The following is an 18,393-nucleotide window of genomic DNA, read 5'->3' on the forward strand; positions in this document are numbered from 1 at the left end:
TCTCTATTCTTGCTCTCTCTCTCTATTCTTGTTCTCTCTATTCTTTTTCTCTCTCTCTCTCTCTGTCTATTCTTTCTCTCTCTCTCTCTCTCTATTCTTCCTCTCTCTCTGTCTATTCTCTCTCTCTCTGTCTATTCTTTCTCTCTCTATTCTTTTCTCTCTCTCTTCTCTCCCTTTTTCTTCTCTCCCTTTCTTTCTCTTTCATATGTTCTCTCTCCCTTTCTCTATCTTCTCTCTCTTTCTCTCTTATCTGTGAAAGTTTATATACTTCTCATGATCCTTCAAATCTTTCCTCATATCCTTTGTTAATGATGCCTATATATATATATATATATATATATATAAACAAAATATGTTTATATATATATATATATATATATATATATAAACAAAATCTACTGTTAATTCCTGTTTTTCTTTTCAGTTCCACCCGTTACGTCATACGTTACACCTTCTTGCAATTTGCCCAGAAATTTGACAGGGATGTGGTATCATGTTGGCGAATACGACAGTGATGTCGAAATTAATGACACCCACATTTATTTCAAGACGAAATTCGATGAATTCAGTTACGAAGAACAATACTTCTCCTGCCAGCAAACACTCGGTACTCGCTACTTAATGACAAAAATTACTGTCGGAAAATGGTATGTTAAAGTTATTTTCTGTTTCGCTAGCGGGATGATAAATTGTTTACAAGGGGATATACTGGCTAAACAGAGTCCCTAGCAGCTAATTTTAGTACTCATTTGTTGGTTTTAAAATGTAGTGTAGTCCCTGGCCTTGGTAGAGGCCGTTTTTGAAGAAGATAGCATCTGTATATATAGCCAAAAACCACACTGACATGAATTAGGGTATATGTAAGTTATCCTTTTAACCAAGGAAGCATATGAAGGGGGCGTATTTATATGGAACATGCATGCAATAAAAAATATGCATAAAATAAAATGAAACATTTAAATAAAAGAAGTGTCACTACATAGCAATGGTTGACTAAACTATAAAGAAGGTTTTATAAATGAAAAATTAAGAAATACGAAAGAGTATAAGAACATTTTTATCTAAGAAATAACAATACAAAAGTTACTTTCAGTTATGAAAATGTTAAAAAATGTTCATAGTACGACACGTGTTTGGATAAGAAATTTGAGTGAATAGTTGCGTGTGTATGTCTGTCTGTCTGTCTGTCTCCATATTGTCAAACTATCTGTTCCTAAACTAAGTTGCAGAGCGGCACTAGGAGCTTCAAATGATTGGATTTTTTAGGAACCATTCTTTCATGGATCTTTAGCCAGTTAAGATAGTTTTTAAGGGGTTCAAAAAAGGGGTCAAAATTGAAAAAAAAATCTTTGTTCATTTTGTACATTCATCTTAGTTTATTTTTAATCAGTTGGTACAGTGGTAACATCACCAGTTTTGAATGCTACAGTTTTGCTTTGGGTTTCAATTCTAGCTGATGGCACCCAAATGCTTCTTTTGTTTTTGTTTTTTTACTTTTGAAATGACAACTCTATAATTTTATATACAAAATCTGGACAAATTAAAATATATTTAAGCATATTTAAAAAAAAAAAAAAAAATTTAACGTCTGTTTTTCTTTCAGATGTGTGTTTATTTACCTAAGTGTTTTTCTTTCTACACTTGTTCCCCCCCCCCCACCAAATGCTATTGTTAAAATTCAATCTTGAAATTTATTATTGTCAATTTGCGGCTTGTGATTCACTTGCGGATTTTTTCTCAAAGTAAACGCATTCTCCAATTTTGAATTCAGTGTCTGCCCACATTTCTTTTGCAAAAACAAAAACTGCTGATGCCATTCCATTTTAGTATACTTTTCAAATAGTCATACTAATAAATGCGCCACCTAGCATCGAATGTTAGCAAAAGGGATAGACAATTTCCATTCAAATAAAGTTAACAAATTCCTAATGAACCGCCCCCTTAAGTAAACACTTCATCAAATCTCCACACTAACGTAATGTACTTGCAATAACCCTTATCCCTGAGTGGCTTCCGGGCCTTGATAAGTGGTGATCACTGTGTAAAAAAAAAAAAAAAAAAAAAAAAAAAGGAATGACTCGAGAAAATTATCCAAGTTGCTCAAGAATTACTTGTTAACTTTGCCAGCTGAATTCTTTCTTTGTTTCAGTTAGTGAGAGGGGACCCTATGCTATCAGGGCTCCCCTCCCCCCATTTCCTCCTTTGTCTGAAAACACGTTATGCAACATACGAATATCTGTGTGTGTGATGTTGCCAAGCTAATAAAAAAGCTTATTTCCAGTAAAGCAACTGGCCATGACAGCATTCCTATTACAGTGCTCAAAAAGCTTCAACCAGAACAAGCTCCTATACTTACAAAGCTGTTTAAGCGTTGCTTTAAGGAAAATTGCTTCCCAGCACCCTTGAAAGCCTCATCAATATGTGTAGTAAGTATGTATTTAAAAATTCAGGTGATCGCTCATCTCCCTCAATACAGACCAATCAATCTCCTGTAAGTTGCGTAAGTTGCTGGAATTTGTTTTAAATAGTCAATCACCTCAGCAAAAATAACCTCTTCAGTGATATGCACTATGGTTTCTTAATTTGACACTCATCGTTTTTAAATTAGTAATAAGTGCATTTATCCTTCCTCCATCAAAATAAAACTTACATAACTGGATTTACAATAAAATTTACTTTAAAATGTTATTTTAATATTTTTGTTGTGATTTGTATATTCGAAGAAATCGTTATTTAAATCTGATTATTAACAACAAAACCTGTCAGCATAGCATGCCTGCTGGCGGTAGATCACTTTTTGCAAATAAGCGGTCGGGGTGTGTTCACATAAATACTTGAAGTGAACGTTGTTCATGTTGACAACGTTTCTAGTTGTTTTAGCTAATCAGGGAAAAGAGTTGTCTTTGCTATGGAATTTGAACACAACATGTACGTCTTTCAAGTTAAAAGTTAGATTATCTCAAAGTTGACGCTTTGTAATATAAAGATAAGTAAAGATAGAAACTGTGTTCAAAAGCTATTTAATAGCGAATATATTAATTTCTTTTGACCTCAAATTTGAAAAGAATTGGATCAAAACTTTTTATGCACAAGTCGATAGAAATAGTGACAAACGCATAAACAAACGCATAAACATGAGAATTTTTGTGTGCCGAGACGCACACAAAAATTCTGTAAACAAAACGTCCGTCAACTAACTTACGAACATAAAGTATTCATTTTATTTTTGTTATTATTTAAAAAACATAAATTTTTAATTATGGAAAGGAAAAGAATATTTAAAAAAAAAAAAAAAATTCTTTAAAAAAGAATGACCGACAATGACCACACTTTTCAATGAGTTAAAACACACAAACCACTTATCCAGTTAAGTAAAAGAATAACTTTTATTGGGTTTGTTTTATAATCCACGGAGGTATGAAAAAGTGTCCAAAAAACAAATATATAACAAATAAATGTTACCAAAGGCAAGTTACTCTTCTACCTATCTCGATAAATTTTTTGGTATTGTAAATGTTTATTCTGTTCAAAAAACTAGTGTCGAGCATTACATGAGAACAAGAAAAAAATGGCCGCAACATCTCTTGAAGTCTTGACAATGACTTAAAAATAAAAAATTATACAAAATATTGGTAGAAACTTACCCGATAATTGTCACGGTAACTTGAAGCCGTTAAAAATGTAATTTAATTATCCTAATTAGTTTAATGTACTTGAAAACATTATAATTGTAATCTGTAGAAAATTTCTTTTCATTTGATTTGCTACAAGCCATATTCTGTTAATAATTTCTTTGAATCATGTCTGTCGTGGTTGCCATCTTGGATTTTTCATGTTGTAATGATGACAAATGATAAAATCCATCAGAATATTTTGCATGATGATAAAGCCTTACCTGTTTTTTTTAAAACTGTTTTTTATGATGCTTCTCCTTTTTATGATGCTTCTCCTTTTTATGATGCTTATCCTTTTTATGATGATTCTCCTTTTTATGATGCTTCTCCTTTTTATGATGCTTCTCCTTTTTATGATGCTTCTCCTTTTTATGATGATTCTCCTTTTTATGATGCTTCTCCTTTTTATGATGCTTCTCCTTTTTATGATGATTCTCCTTTTTATGATGCTTCTCCTTTTTATGATGCTTCTCCTTTTTATGATGATTCTCCTTTTTATGATGATTCTCCTTTTTATGATGCTTCTCCTTTTTATGATGCTTCTCCTTTTTATGATGCTTCTCCTTTTTATGATGCTTCTCCTTTTTATGATGCTTCTCCTTTTTATGATGCTTCTCCTTTTTATGATGCTTCTCCTTTTTATGATGATTCTCCTTTTTATGATGCTTCTCCTTTTTATGATGCTTCTCCTTTTTATGATGATTATCCTTTTTATGATGATTATCCTTTTTATGATGATTCTCCTTTTTATGATGCTTCTCCTTTTTATGATGCTTCTCCTTTTTATGATGCTTCTCCTTTTTATGATGCTTCTCCTTTTTATGATGCTTCTCCTTTTTATGATGCTTCTCCTTTTTATGATGATTCTCCTTTTTATGATGCTTCTCCTTTTTATGATGCTTCTCCTTTTTATGATGATTCTCCTTTTTATGATGATTCTCCTTTTTATGATGATTCTCCTTTTTATGATGATTCTCCTTTTTATGATGATTCTCCTTTTTATGATGCTTCTCCTTTTTATGATGCTTCTCCTTTTTATGATGCTTCTCCTTTTTATGATGATTCTCCTTTTTATGATGCTTCTCCTTTTTATGATGATTCTCCTTTTTATGATGCTTCTCCTTTTTATGATGATTCTCCTTTTTATGATGCTTCTCCTTTTTATGATGCTTCTCCTTTTTATGATGCTTCTCCTTTTTATGATGCTTCTCCTTTTATGATGCTTCTCCTTTTTATGATGCTTCTCCTTTTTATGATGCTTCTCCTTTTTATGATGCTTCTCCTTTTTATGATGATTCTCCTTTTTATGATGCTTCTCCTTTTTATGATGCTTCTCCTTTTTATGATGATTCTCCTTTTTATGATGCTTCTCCTTTTTATGATGATTCTCCTTTTTATGATGCTTCTCCTTTTTATGATGCTTCTCCTTTTTATGATGCTTCTCCTTTTTATGATGCTTCTCCTTTTTATGATGCTTCTCCTTTTTATGATGCTTCTCCTTTTTATGATGCTTCTCCTTTTTATGATGCTTCTCCTTTTTATGATGCTTCTCCTTTTTATGATGCTTCTCCTTTTTATGATGCTTCTCCTTTTTATGATGATTCTCCTTTTTATGATGATTCTCCTTTTTATGATGTTTCTAAAAATAACAAAATTAGTCTTTATTTGCACTTTTAATAACAAAATAAAAAAAATAAGTTTTTATTTTATTTGAAACAAGATATATGCTTATAAAATTTTAAATATAAGTTTTTTTTATGTAAATTTTAAAAATAAGTTTTTTTATTTGAATTTTTATAATAAACATGTTTATGAAAGTATAAAAATAAAATTATTTAAATCAAAATAACAAAATTTTAAACATCATAAAAAAAATGTATCCAATAAATAATATTACGTAAAATACATACAATACATAAAAATACATAAAAGCCGTTAAAATGAAACTTAATTATTCTAATTAGTATACTAATTAGTTTAATGTACTTGAAAACAAAATTCTGATCTGTACAATTAAAAGTAAAGAAAATACAGAAAAATCTATATGATGTACATACCAGTAACAGAACGGAGATGAAATATTCTAAAAATCACAGAATATAATTGAGTAGTTTTTATTTTATTTAAGAAAATCAAATTTTACTGTGTCAATGTGGGGAGGGGTGGGGGAGTGCAAGGACCATGAAGGAATCAAGAGCAGACAACCAACTTTCACTAAAAATTTTTTTTATTGAGTTTTAGGATAATGGCGAAAAGACAACCAAAACATTTGTATGAGTTAAAAACAAAATTTGAATATTAAAATGGCTTCGGCCTTCACTTAGCAGTAAAAAAAAAATGGCATTTTTTTTTTTTTTTTTTTTTAAATAAAAACATACTAATTTTTGTGATTTTTGGAATATACCTTCTCCATTCTGTTACAAATAGGTACACAAAAGTTTTTCTTCATTTTTGTTTATCGCCATAAAGGCCAATCTGAATAAGCTGCAAATTTATTTAAAAATTTAAAATCAACTTAGCTTTGATGAAACACATCTTCATTAGGAACAGAAACAGTTTGCATTTTTCTGTTTCCTTCCTTGTGACATGATGTCAATTAATGGTAATTTTTTTTTTTTTTTTTTTTTTTTTTTTTCAATCAAGAAATAAAATGTTTCTATGAAATTTAACTCTTGCTTTCCTTGTTTTGTCCTTTAGTTCTCACAATCCATGAGTGATGTTTCTGATAGGAAGGGGGGGATTGCGGCTTTCTGAGTCAGAATATATTCATATGAACTTATCATTGGCTAGTTTTTAACCTTGAAATAGTAGTATTTTTTTTTTCTAGTTCCTTTCATCAAGTGGCTTCATGCCTTGTCTGGAGTGATTTTTATTAAACAAAATAAATGTTTATTACAGGCAAAAATTCTACATTGTATTGGTTTCTTAATTTAAAAAAAAAATCTGTCTTTTGTTTCTTGATTAATTTTTTTTTTCTATGGAAATTGCTGCAGACAAGGCATAAAACCACTTGATGTAAGGAACTAAAAATAAAAATACTATTTCAATGTCAAATTAGCCAATGGTCAATGTTATAGGAATAGAGTCCAACCAAAAAAACAGCACTTCTTCCCTCTTTGTCAGAAACATTGATGAGATGCTTAAATATAATTTAATGTTTTTTTTTTCTTTTCACCTCTTTCACAGTGAAATGGATTTTGTCTGTTTCGACATTCTTCCCCGCCACCACAGTATAGTTCGATTCCGAATTGGTAAGAAACCTTGATCATCATATTTGGTGATATTTAAAAATTGACTTCCAAATTAACTTAATCTCTAACTAGGCCTTTTATTTATCCCTCTTTCTCTCAAGTCCATCCTTATCGGTTTCATTGTTCTTCTCCTGCCAAACTGACCCTGCTACCTCTACTGTTCTACATCTACTGATATTTCAATTTTTCTGTGAAACCAAAGATATTGATGGAAGAAAAAAATTGTCTTGTCACATTAAATAAAAATGTCTGCATGTGTGGAAATAATTATATTCAGTGATTCTTCTTTGAAATTCAAAAATCAAAATATTGAATTGCAAATAAAACCAATGGTATCTACTTAATTGTCATGTCATAGTTTACAATAATTATACAAAACTATAAGGTAGAAAATTAATTAGTAATGAAAATAGTTTTCGAAGAAAATTAGCGAAAATTGAGTTTTGTGTGGGGGGGAGGGGGAAGTCAAATAAACGGGAGAATTGTAATCGTAACAAAAGGAAGGTAATTATTTTATGAAAACTGGAAATCTTAGACCAAAATTCTTTTCATAATTATCTTCAAAAACTATTTTCATTAATAATTCATTTTCTATCTTATCGTTTTTGTTTTGTTTTTTTCGTAATTTTTGGATATGCTCATTACTGTGACATGACAATTAAGTAGACATCATTGGTTTTACTTGAAATTTATTATTTTTGATTTGGGAATTTTTCCATCATAATGAAGAAGCACCTATTCAGTAGATACCATTGGTTTTACTTGAAGTTAAGTATTTTTGATTTGGGAATTTCTCTATTATAATGAAGAAGCACCTATTCAGTTTTTCCATTTTTAAATACTAGTATGTATTGACGGCTTTTAGAAATTGAATTCCAAACTAACCTATCTCTGACCAGGCCTTTTTATTTATTCCTCTTTTTCTCAAGGTTTGTCCATGTTTTCATTAACCTTGTGACCCGTTCTTTTACCGTGACCATTCCTAGAAAGTCTCTCATTGTGCATACATCTCTCTATACTGCCCTAATTTATTCTTCCTCTTAGCTCATCAGATCTAAGCCTGTCTTTAACACTTTACACATCTATCGTATCATTTTCATCTCCTTTCTCTCCATGTAACACATATCCTTATTTTCATGGCAACGACTCGACTAAATAACCAATCTATGGTACCCTCCTTGCCAAACTTTCATAAAAAAAAGTCACTCGTCTAGCTACAATCACCATGTATGATTTCCCCTACTCTCTATCTGTGCTTAAATCTAAATGCAGATTCCATGAACAAAGCTTCTTTCCCAGAACTGCCAACCTGTGGAACACTGTTCCACTGGCCTGCTTCTTGGTTGAATACAACATAGTAGCCTTCAAATCCAATGTAAAGTTCTTGTTGAGCCGTCCCCATAAATAATTTCTCAATATTATCCAAATTTAATCTTCCTCTGAAGTCATCAGGTCTAAACCGGCATAATCCAGCGGTTTACGGAAATGCATGTCAGTAAATGCAAAAGTACAGAAATATAATATAATTCTGTTGAAGATGCCCCTTCATGGGATTAATGGACTATCTCATGACGTCACTTCCAGTAACGACCCGCAGTCAGAGATTGGCACGTAGCCAAGCAGGTCATGTATGCATGTCCCACCATTGAGGAATGGTATCGCTCGACTCGCTATGTGAATATATGTTCGTTTCCTAAAAGATCCTGTGTTCCTTTCGTTTATTACCATTTAACCCCATAACAAATACAAATCATCATCATCATCATGGATAGGTTTAGAAATTGAATTGAATTGTCTTACCTAAAGGCGGAGCTAAACTATGACGTAACAAGATGTGATTGGACAGGCGAAATCATCTGCGGAAGATAGTGCTTATAAATAGATAGGTGAAACAATACAAAAACATTCAAATGTCTACGGGCAGCGAATCAACATCTGTAGAAGAAAAACTATCAAAACCAACAGATTGGACTTTACCAGGATACAACTTCATCAGCCCAGGCACATATCTAGAAAAGAAAAAAGATGCCCAACCAGTAAACAAACTCGATGAATTAGCTAAAATACATGATTAAGAATACGCCAACCCAAACATAAGTACACGAGATGCAGACGACAAATTCATAAAAGGAGCCATACATGAAGGATTACTTGGCAACCTGGCGGCTGGAGCGATACGTGGAAAGCAACTACTCGGTCTCGACCAGTACTTTCGTAAAACTAAAAGACCTAGAGAAGAATCAAATACTAGCAGAAATACTGGTAATCCTAGTAATAGTGGGCCTGCTAGCAAAAGAAGTTGGATAGAAAATGATATACGGACAATGGAAGCCCAGACAGCGCACGATGATACAGCGTCAGGAGGAGGTGGAATGTCCAATGCGACAGCGATCGGAACGCTCAAACCAAACGGATCGGTGGGCTACTCACATAAGTATACCTTCAGAAACAGATTCCGAAATGTGCTCAAGTCAAATGAATGATCAAGCGACACACTTTGAAGCACCCAAAAAAATAACAAAATAATCCAAGAAATTGGGACCAACTACTACTAAAAGGTTTTGGACAATCCCGACATGACATGATACCATACCATTTAACAACATGGGTAAAACAAATAGAATCAGAGGCAGCATTCACTATAGCAACAGCATACAGTGTAGAAGCAATACGAGTATTCATCGATGACATAGTATGTCAAGAAATAACAGACAGTAAAGGAGAAACCAGATACATACCATCACCTACACCAAAATTCTACCTATACGAAGACTACGGTAAATACGTGGGATTCGGAAATTTATTACATATCTCACACATACCAAACCAGAATTGGGTGGGATGCGAACCAGTAGAATACGAAGCAGCAAAATTACCAACATCTACGTACCGCTACTGGATGCCAGCCGGACTAGCAAAAGACATTTTTGATAAAGATATATCACCCGGCAAAGAGGACTTCAGCTTAGATGCAAAGGAACTACATGATTGGAGAAGAATGTGGATGTCCAAACTTCCACGAATTACGACAAGGGGATGTATACTCTTTTGAATGGAAAAATAAAAGTCTACAATACAAACCTCTAGTGAATACATACGTGAACAAAGGAGTCATAGTAAACAACGCAACATTAAGATCAGCAGGAACGTGGGGCGACAACCACTTAAAAAATGGTTGGGATGGTAGTCTAGATATATCAACCGGATCAGAACAATTATATACTAATTGGGAAGACTGTTATGAACAATTGAATCATGAGGACACAAGAAAAGTAATGCGAAAACAACATGACGTGGACATACATTTCGCTGAACGGTCTGACCTGGCTTCAAATGCCCCGCTTACTTGGAAACCAGACGGCGGTTCAGGTAAAAAAAAAACGAATAACAATGGCAGGAGGAAGAAACATATTAAATGACGAAATCTTCACTGCAGAGGAACCACCCCCTCTCCTTCTACTACACACACCCATGGTAATAGAACCTGAAGGATCAAAGCCAAACTTCTTTGCTTTCAATATCACTTACGAAATGGACGTGCACTTACTATACAAACAATTTGAACATCTGCAAACAATAATAACATGCTAAAGTACTGCACTTAAACCAACAATGACAATGAAAGACGAAAGAATGCCGGTTAACCTATTAACCCAACCCGACACTTAACAGGAACAACAGTCAAACAACGAGTGCATGCAACAACAAACCACTTCCAAAAGGATGCTGGTATCATGTTGGATCAAATGACATCGCGATACATTAACGGATAAGCAGGATGTAAATGGACAGTTCAAGTACAACTTGACCTTTATGACGTCAATGCCGACAGAAAAACTCCATAAAAACCAAGCCAATCGGCAATCAACACCAGACACAATCCACTGCCTGACAACTCCATGTCAACCAAAATGGCTACAAAACTTTCCAGCTTCAACTTTAACGGCCAAAACGAAGAACCCAAATGTCAGCAATTCAACACTGCCTACCAAACAGCTCTATAAGACACAACACTTAAAGAATACAACTGGGTCTACAGATTTACATATGAAAAAGAATACCACTGGGATAGACCGAACTTAGAACTGAAACCAAGTGAACTCCTTAGATGCGATAAACCGGATGCTAATAACAAGCACATAATGAACATTCTAAACGGACATCCGTGCCTAGTAATTTACGACAGCGGTTGCCAGAAGATCCAAGGAAGAGAACATTTCGACATAGTATCATTCCATGACAGACACCCTGCGGAGCTATACGCCTTCAAAGAACTAAAAAAAGGTTTAATGGAGGCGGGAGACCACGACTCTATAGCAACCTACATGAAAGCAGAAAGGTCAAAAACATCCTATGGCTATGCATCCTACCTTTTGCAATCCAACGCTGGCAAGCAATTAATATGTATTAACAATATAACGACCGAAGCGAAAAAAAATGCTGTTCGATGTGATCAACGATAACCAACACATCTTTAGCAAAAGACCACACACAAGCAGACTGAAAAACATTGACACAGTAAGAGCAAAAAAAATAAGTTCATAAAACAAATTTTTGAACACTGCCCCAGAAGAGACATTAGTGACTTTGTACATTTCTGCGAAGAAGCAGGTTCACAGTACCAACGAGACTTTCAATATATAATTGAAAATACTCAAAGTATTGACAAATTAATACAAGAAGTCTCCACAGAAGTTAATATCAAAAAAATCAACATCCCAATTTGGAGACAAATCAAAAATAAAATAGACTACTTTAAAAATTTAGAAGGTAACTTATATTGGCCAGTGAAGGAAAGTCTCGGAATCTACAAAGCATGGTGCCCACCATAGACTAAATCAACGTGAGATAGTGAAGCAACTATTTGACGAGTGCCATAAGGTACTACCTAAGATCAATGCATTCCATCTCCAAGGACCAGCAAATGTGGGCAAAACTTATATAATAAGTTCCATACGCGAAGGAATGAGATGCAGAGAGCAAGACGCATTTACATTCGCAAACTGTGTAGATAAAGCACTCATATATACGGATGAACTGCAATTCTACAGCCATAATGTAGACCAAGCAAAAGTCATATTAGAAAGTGGAACAACGCATGTAAATGTTAAAAACAATCCTGAATGTTTAATGCGCAGAACACCATGCCTCTCGACATCGAACACAGATCCGTGGCTTACAATTCCAAATGAGGAACCGAACTTGAAGGCTCGCATGTACTACTATAATCTCCACTCACCAATGACAAAGCTAGAATACTGGGGTGCGAAGAAACTACGTCCTAGGATGTGGATCATACTATGGAAGACGTACATCGAACAATGGGAAAAAAAAACATACGACATCGATTAATCGGACAGAAATGTCGCATACCATCACCCAAAAATCAGAGCTTCGTGGAAGAAGACTTCCTCACACCAACCAAGAAAATACAGGAAATAAAACCAACAACATTACAAACGGATATAATTACACTCACAGACACAGAATCCGAGGAAGAACTTATTCCCGGAGAAAACGCACCAGGTGGATGATATCCCGGTCAAACACTACCAATGCCCAGCCCATGTGGACTAGAAACAGAGGAACCTGCACAAGACCCAGACGCAGCAACTGATTCGGAATTACTGTCTTAACCCAGAAATCACCCCCAAACAGATGGCAAACGCACGTACCTTACGAGTCAAGTGACAAGGAAAACCAACCAACCAACAGTGTACAGACCACAACCAACACTCAGACCAATACTAAGCAGCATAGAAAACAAACCTAAGCAACCCCCGAAAAAAAGACTAAGAAGATCATTAGTTTTTTCTAGCGATTCAGAATAACTTTGCTCATTATAAATACATTAAGAATTTTTTTCCGCTGTCCAAAAAAGGTAAATAAACTTATTAAACTTAAATTAAAAACTTTGCTGTTTTTAGCATGAAGCATGCAAGCATGATAACATTAGCATGTATAAATAATATATATTAAAACGTCGGCGGTGAGTAAAAGTAGAGAAATTAAAGAAGGTGAAACAATATCACTGTAAGTGCAAACAGGCGAAACTATAACAACGGTGAAGTTCTACAATATAAATGATTTCACCGGTTTATATGTATTTAAAAGCACCATCTGGCTCCGGCGGTCACACCTTATTTTATTATATTCTTATTCTTTCTACCTTTCCAAAAATAGGTAAAGTAAGGTAAGGGGTATGGAGCCCCCCTCCCCCCCCCACACACACACCATACCCCTTACCTTACTTTACCTATTTTCCAATCCAAACTAACCTATCTCTGGATCAGTCTTTATTTATCCCTTTTTCTCCCACATCCAATTTTCTCACTTTCTCCCATATTTTCCTTGACCTTCCCCTACAAACAGATCCTGCTAACTCAACTGTTCTACATGTACCAACCAAAGATCTTTTATCCATTAGTTCAACACGGCAAAACCATTAAAATGTCACACATATCTCTCAATACTGTCCAAATTTAATCTTCCTCTGAGCTCATCAGATCTAATATTATACATCGATCATATCATATCTCTCCAGTATCCAGTGTTATAACACACCTCTATTTTCCCTAACCAGTTTCACACTTTGCACACATGCTTAATAGACCCTTTCCCTGGTCGACAGTGGTAACACTCTGCTGATTAGTAATAAAATAATTAACACGTCTACTTTGTTGTGGCTGACAGAATGAGAACAATCTGTTCTCATATAGAATAAAGGTTTCAGTTGAAAATTCTGATAGGTTCTCGAGTTTAACATAAAGATTGCCAAGTTCAAAAATATGTCGTCTGAAGAAAAAGGTTGGAGATTACATCAGCCAAAACGTGAAAATAACAGCAAAAATGAAAATAGTAGTCCAAAAGATGCATATTATTAATCCTCATATAAAGAAAAGACTCAAACAGTTGCATACGTTTCTTTCTTTTTTTTTTCACTGACAAAGAGATTTTATGTACGAAAATTCAGGATATCAACATCTACCATCCTGTATGACATATTATGTTGGTAAATAATTACATTATGATTGAAAATTATTGAAATGCTTTCAATATTGTCATTCTTTTATATACTGGCCTGTGTCTATGGTGTTTCGCACAAGCTGCATTGTAATAGCCTTCAAACACAACTCCTTTCACACAACACATAATGTTTCAAGCAAACTACAACATATTCCTCAAATTTTTTTTATTTATTTCAAAATAATTAAAAGAATATTTGGTGATATGCGCTTTCTGAGGTTGAAGAGGCAACCTGGTCGACCAATGTGGACATCACGTGGAAAATTAAAATTGTGAAATGCACATATAGACGAAATGCGTTCGTTTTCGTATTTCACAATACATCAAATAAAGTTTATGAAATGTAATTGAAAATAATTAAAATATATAAAATTAAAATAATATTTAAATGAATAAATCTTTCTTGAAAGATTTAGGTAATACATTTTTAGGAAAATGAAATAAATGAAATGAACGAATCACTTAAAAAAAAAAGTCTGTATTATTTGTTTCTTTATTTTATTTTTATTGTATCAAAAACTATTTAAAAACGCATTTCATTCCTATGTCTGCATTTCACAATTTTAAATTTTCACATGATGTCAGCAATGGTTGACCATGTTGCCTATTCAACCTACAAAACCCTATATTGTTGAATATTTTTGTAATAATTCTTTTTGTAATAATTCTTTTTGTAATAATCCCTTTTGTAATAATCCCTTTTGTAATAATCCCTTTTGTAATAATCCCTTTTGTAATAATTCTTTTTGTAATAATTCTTTTTGTAATAATCCCTTTTGTAATAATTCTTTTTGTAATAATCCCTTTTGTAATAATTCTTTTTGTAATAATTCTTTTTGTAATAATTCTTTTTGTAATAATTCTTTTTGTAATAATTCTTCTTTTGTAAGATACTAAATTTATTTTAATTCCTTCAATATTGTTATTCTTTTATACACTAACTCATGTTCACAGTGTCTCCCAAACTGCATTGTAAGAGCCTTCTAACACAACTTTCACACGACACACAATACTTCAAACTACAGTATACTCATTTTTTTTTTTTTTTTTTTTGAAAATAATTAAAAGAATTTTTTTGTGATAATCATTTTTTTTTTTTTTTTTGTTAGCTATTAATTTTTTTTTCTTTTTCAGGAAAACCAAATCGATTAACATTGGATGAGGAACAGGATAGCCAGTATTTGCTTAAGAAATTCCGAGAGTCTTGCACTTGGCAAGCCTTTGTATTGAACAGGGATGATTTTGACTGGAAATATGATTACTTAATATGTAAGTCCTTCGCTCTACAATCTCTGTGTATTTTAAGTATATATATATATATATATATATATATATATATATATATATATATATATATATATATAAAATATAACATGGAAATTACATAATTGTCGATGCAATAATTTATTTCAACCTTATGGTATTTTCAAGCATCTAAACTAGACAATTACATTTTTGATACTGAAATAAAGAAAAAGAATCAGGCCCCGACCGTCAAAAACCAGAGGGGGTGGTAGTAGCAATCCACTTAATACATTTTATAGAGAGGGTGGGAGGGATTTAAAAGAAAAAAAAAAACAACAACAAGAACATTATGACCCTTATAACGGCTGTCCGGTAGCCCGACGTAACAACAGACACACACACACACACACATGCCCCTAAATATGCACGTTCTTACACATAAATACCTTGACGCGCGTTTACTAACCTAGGAAGAAGAGGGAGAAATATACGGATATAGATATAGAGAGAAGGAAATAAACTGCGCGTAAGGGAAAGAGAAGAAGAATTATCGAGGAAAAAATAAGAATCCTGAAGTACGAACACAATAATCTCTTAAATAAACGAGATGAACTGATGGCCAGATGTAGACATAAATGTAAATTTAAAATAACCAATAACTCCAGATCCGACGAACAGATAATTCTATAACGGTAAAGAGACCGAATTTAATACCACTAGATTATTTACGATAAACCCTCCCACCCCACCCCACTGGCAATTATAGTGCTGTCCGGTATATACTCAGTAATAACGACTTGATGATATTTGTTGTCCAAAATCTAAGTTGGGTGTACTTATTCCGAAGTACCTGTTTATCCAAATTACTTATAAATAAATGAGATAGCTTTAAGAAAAAAAATTTTCTCTGCAGATAATATATTAGTTATTTAACTGATTTAAGTCAAAAAGATCAAATACTACAACTAGACATTATTAGATTTAATATAAATTAACACAAAACTTTAAAATAATAACTATTTTATTTATTTATTTCTTTATGCGTGCATGAAAGTACTTTTGTGTACAGAATGAATAAAAGTATATATTAACCGAAACTATATACGTCCTATGGAATTGGGGGCGACTAATAATGCAATTTTCTGCATCTTAATCAATTAGGAAGTGAAATATTAGTGAGCAAAATTACAACGACCGCTATAATCACCAATAAAATTAATTACATAAAAATATATAAAATATTAACTACATAAGACTCAATTTTTTGAATTCCTAATAATGTAATATATTCATGTAATATATTACTATGTATTACAAATACAATATAGAAAATTTAAATGTATTATAAGATAATATTTATTTCTAACTAATTTTAACATGATAACATACAGATAGTTTTAAAACTTTGTATATAACTTTTTTTAATTTTTTATTTATCTTTTAATAGACTTACTTTCCATGACTCAATTAACTCTATGACGCGCGTATAATCTTCATTTTCTTTCCCTTCTCTTTCTCAGAGATTCTAGACTAATTAAACCATATGACAGGCAGCGGATGGTCACTCTCTTCTTTTTTCTTTCTTCTTCTCTTTCCCTTACGCGCAGTTTATTTCCTTCTCTCTATATCTATATCCGTATATTTCTCCCTCTTCTTCCTAGGTTAGTAAACGCGTGTCAAGGTATTTATGTGTAAGAACGTGCATATTTAGGGGCGTGTGTTGTGTGTGTGTGTTGTGTGTGTGTGTGTGTGTCTGTTGTTACGTCGGGCTCCCGGACAGCCGTTATAAGTGTCATAATGTTCTTGTTGTTGTTTTCTTTTTTTTTTTTTTTTCTTTTAAATCCCTCCCACCCTCTCTATAAAATGTATTAAGTGGATTGCTACTACCACCCCCTCTAGTTTTTGACGGTCGGGGCCCGATTCTTTTTCTTTATTTATTTCAGTATCAAAAATGTAATTGTCTAGTTTAGATGCTTGAAAATACCATAAGGTTGAAATAAATTATTGCATCGACAATTATGTAATTTCCGTGTTATATTTTTATGTTATTGCTCTGTGTACCACATTGAGCTCTCATACCCGGATTTCCTCCTGGAATAATTCCATTATAACACTATATATATATATATATATATATATATATATATATATATATATAATATAAAGCTGAATGTCTATGTGTGTCTGGTCACGAATAGGCTCCTATATGATTGACTATTTTAAAAAACTGATTACATATAATGATAGAAGATGTATCGAGATACAGGGATGGGTATGTTTGATCTGATCTGGCAGAACGGTGTTACACACAAGTCCTGGGAGGTGACTTGTTTGTAGTAGACAGTTCCACAGACTTTCTACTACAAAGTGGTTCATTAAAATTGTGGGATCTGCGTACACGCCTGGTCCACAAAGTATGGAAATAAAAAAAAATTTTTAAATTAAAAAAAAACGTTTACAAGTGTTTTTGATATAGATGTACATAATAATACTTTGATAAGTATGTTTTAACTTAAATAGGGATGATATAATAAAATTGTGAGGTCTGCGTTTGCACCTGGCCTCGATAGAATGGAAATAGGCACAAACTTTAATAAAGACTTTTCATATCTATCTGCGTAAGTATACGTTTACATTTTATGGTAGTTCCATCTAAACAAGGAAAGAATTAGCAGTGAGTGTTAAAATGACAACAATTCTCTAACTAGTAAAACTTTAAGCGTTCCAGTACTTAATTTTAATAATTTTGAGTGATTATGAAGACTTCAAAGATGCTATGTATGTATTTTAGCAGAATTGTGTCATGTTTAGAAGTTGATTTAATTTATATAAAATTAAATCAACTTTTAAACTTGATGCAATTATTTTTGTACAATTATCTTTTAATCTTTTTTTTTTTTTTTAAACAAAGTAGTCACCACTTATCAAGGCCTGGAAGCTACTCGAGGATAAGGGTTATTGCATGTACAGTATGTTAGTATTGGAGATTTGATAAAATGTCTTACTTAAGGGGGTGGTTTATCAGGAATTTGTTTATGTTGGACTTGAAGACATCCAGGTTGTAGTCAGGTGGGAAACAGGCAAATGGAAGAGAGTTCCACAAGCGTGCACTTCTGAGAAAGAAGCTTTGTTCATGGAATCTACATTTTGGTTTTGGCACAGATAAAGAGTGGGGAAAATTTTTGACAGTGGTTTCA

The 18,393-nt window shown here is 32.9% G+C and overlaps 1 protein-coding gene across 1 annotated transcript in view; it reads left to right on the top strand.

Annotated features, from left to right (window-relative positions):
* LOC145287791 (uncharacterized) overlaps positions 1 to 18,393 on the top strand; it is a 75,347-nt gene that overhangs the window by 43,017 nt on the left and 13,937 nt on the right. The window contains exons 8-10 of the mRNA XM_080135623.1: positions 425 to 647; positions 6,861 to 6,925; positions 15,086 to 15,220. Coding sequence (XP_079991749.1) covers positions 425 to 647; positions 6,861 to 6,925; positions 15,086 to 15,220 — 423 coding nt within the window. The remainder of the gene's footprint in view (positions 1 to 424; positions 648 to 6,860; positions 6,926 to 15,085; positions 15,221 to 18,393) is intronic.

The sequence above is a fragment of the Euprymna scolopes genome, chromosome 11 (genome assembly GCF_053919585.1).
Source record: "Euprymna scolopes isolate OS-2025 chromosome 11, ASM5391958v1, whole genome shotgun sequence".
NCBI classification, from domain to species: domain Eukaryota; kingdom Metazoa; phylum Mollusca; class Cephalopoda; order Sepiida; family Sepiolidae; genus Euprymna; species Euprymna scolopes.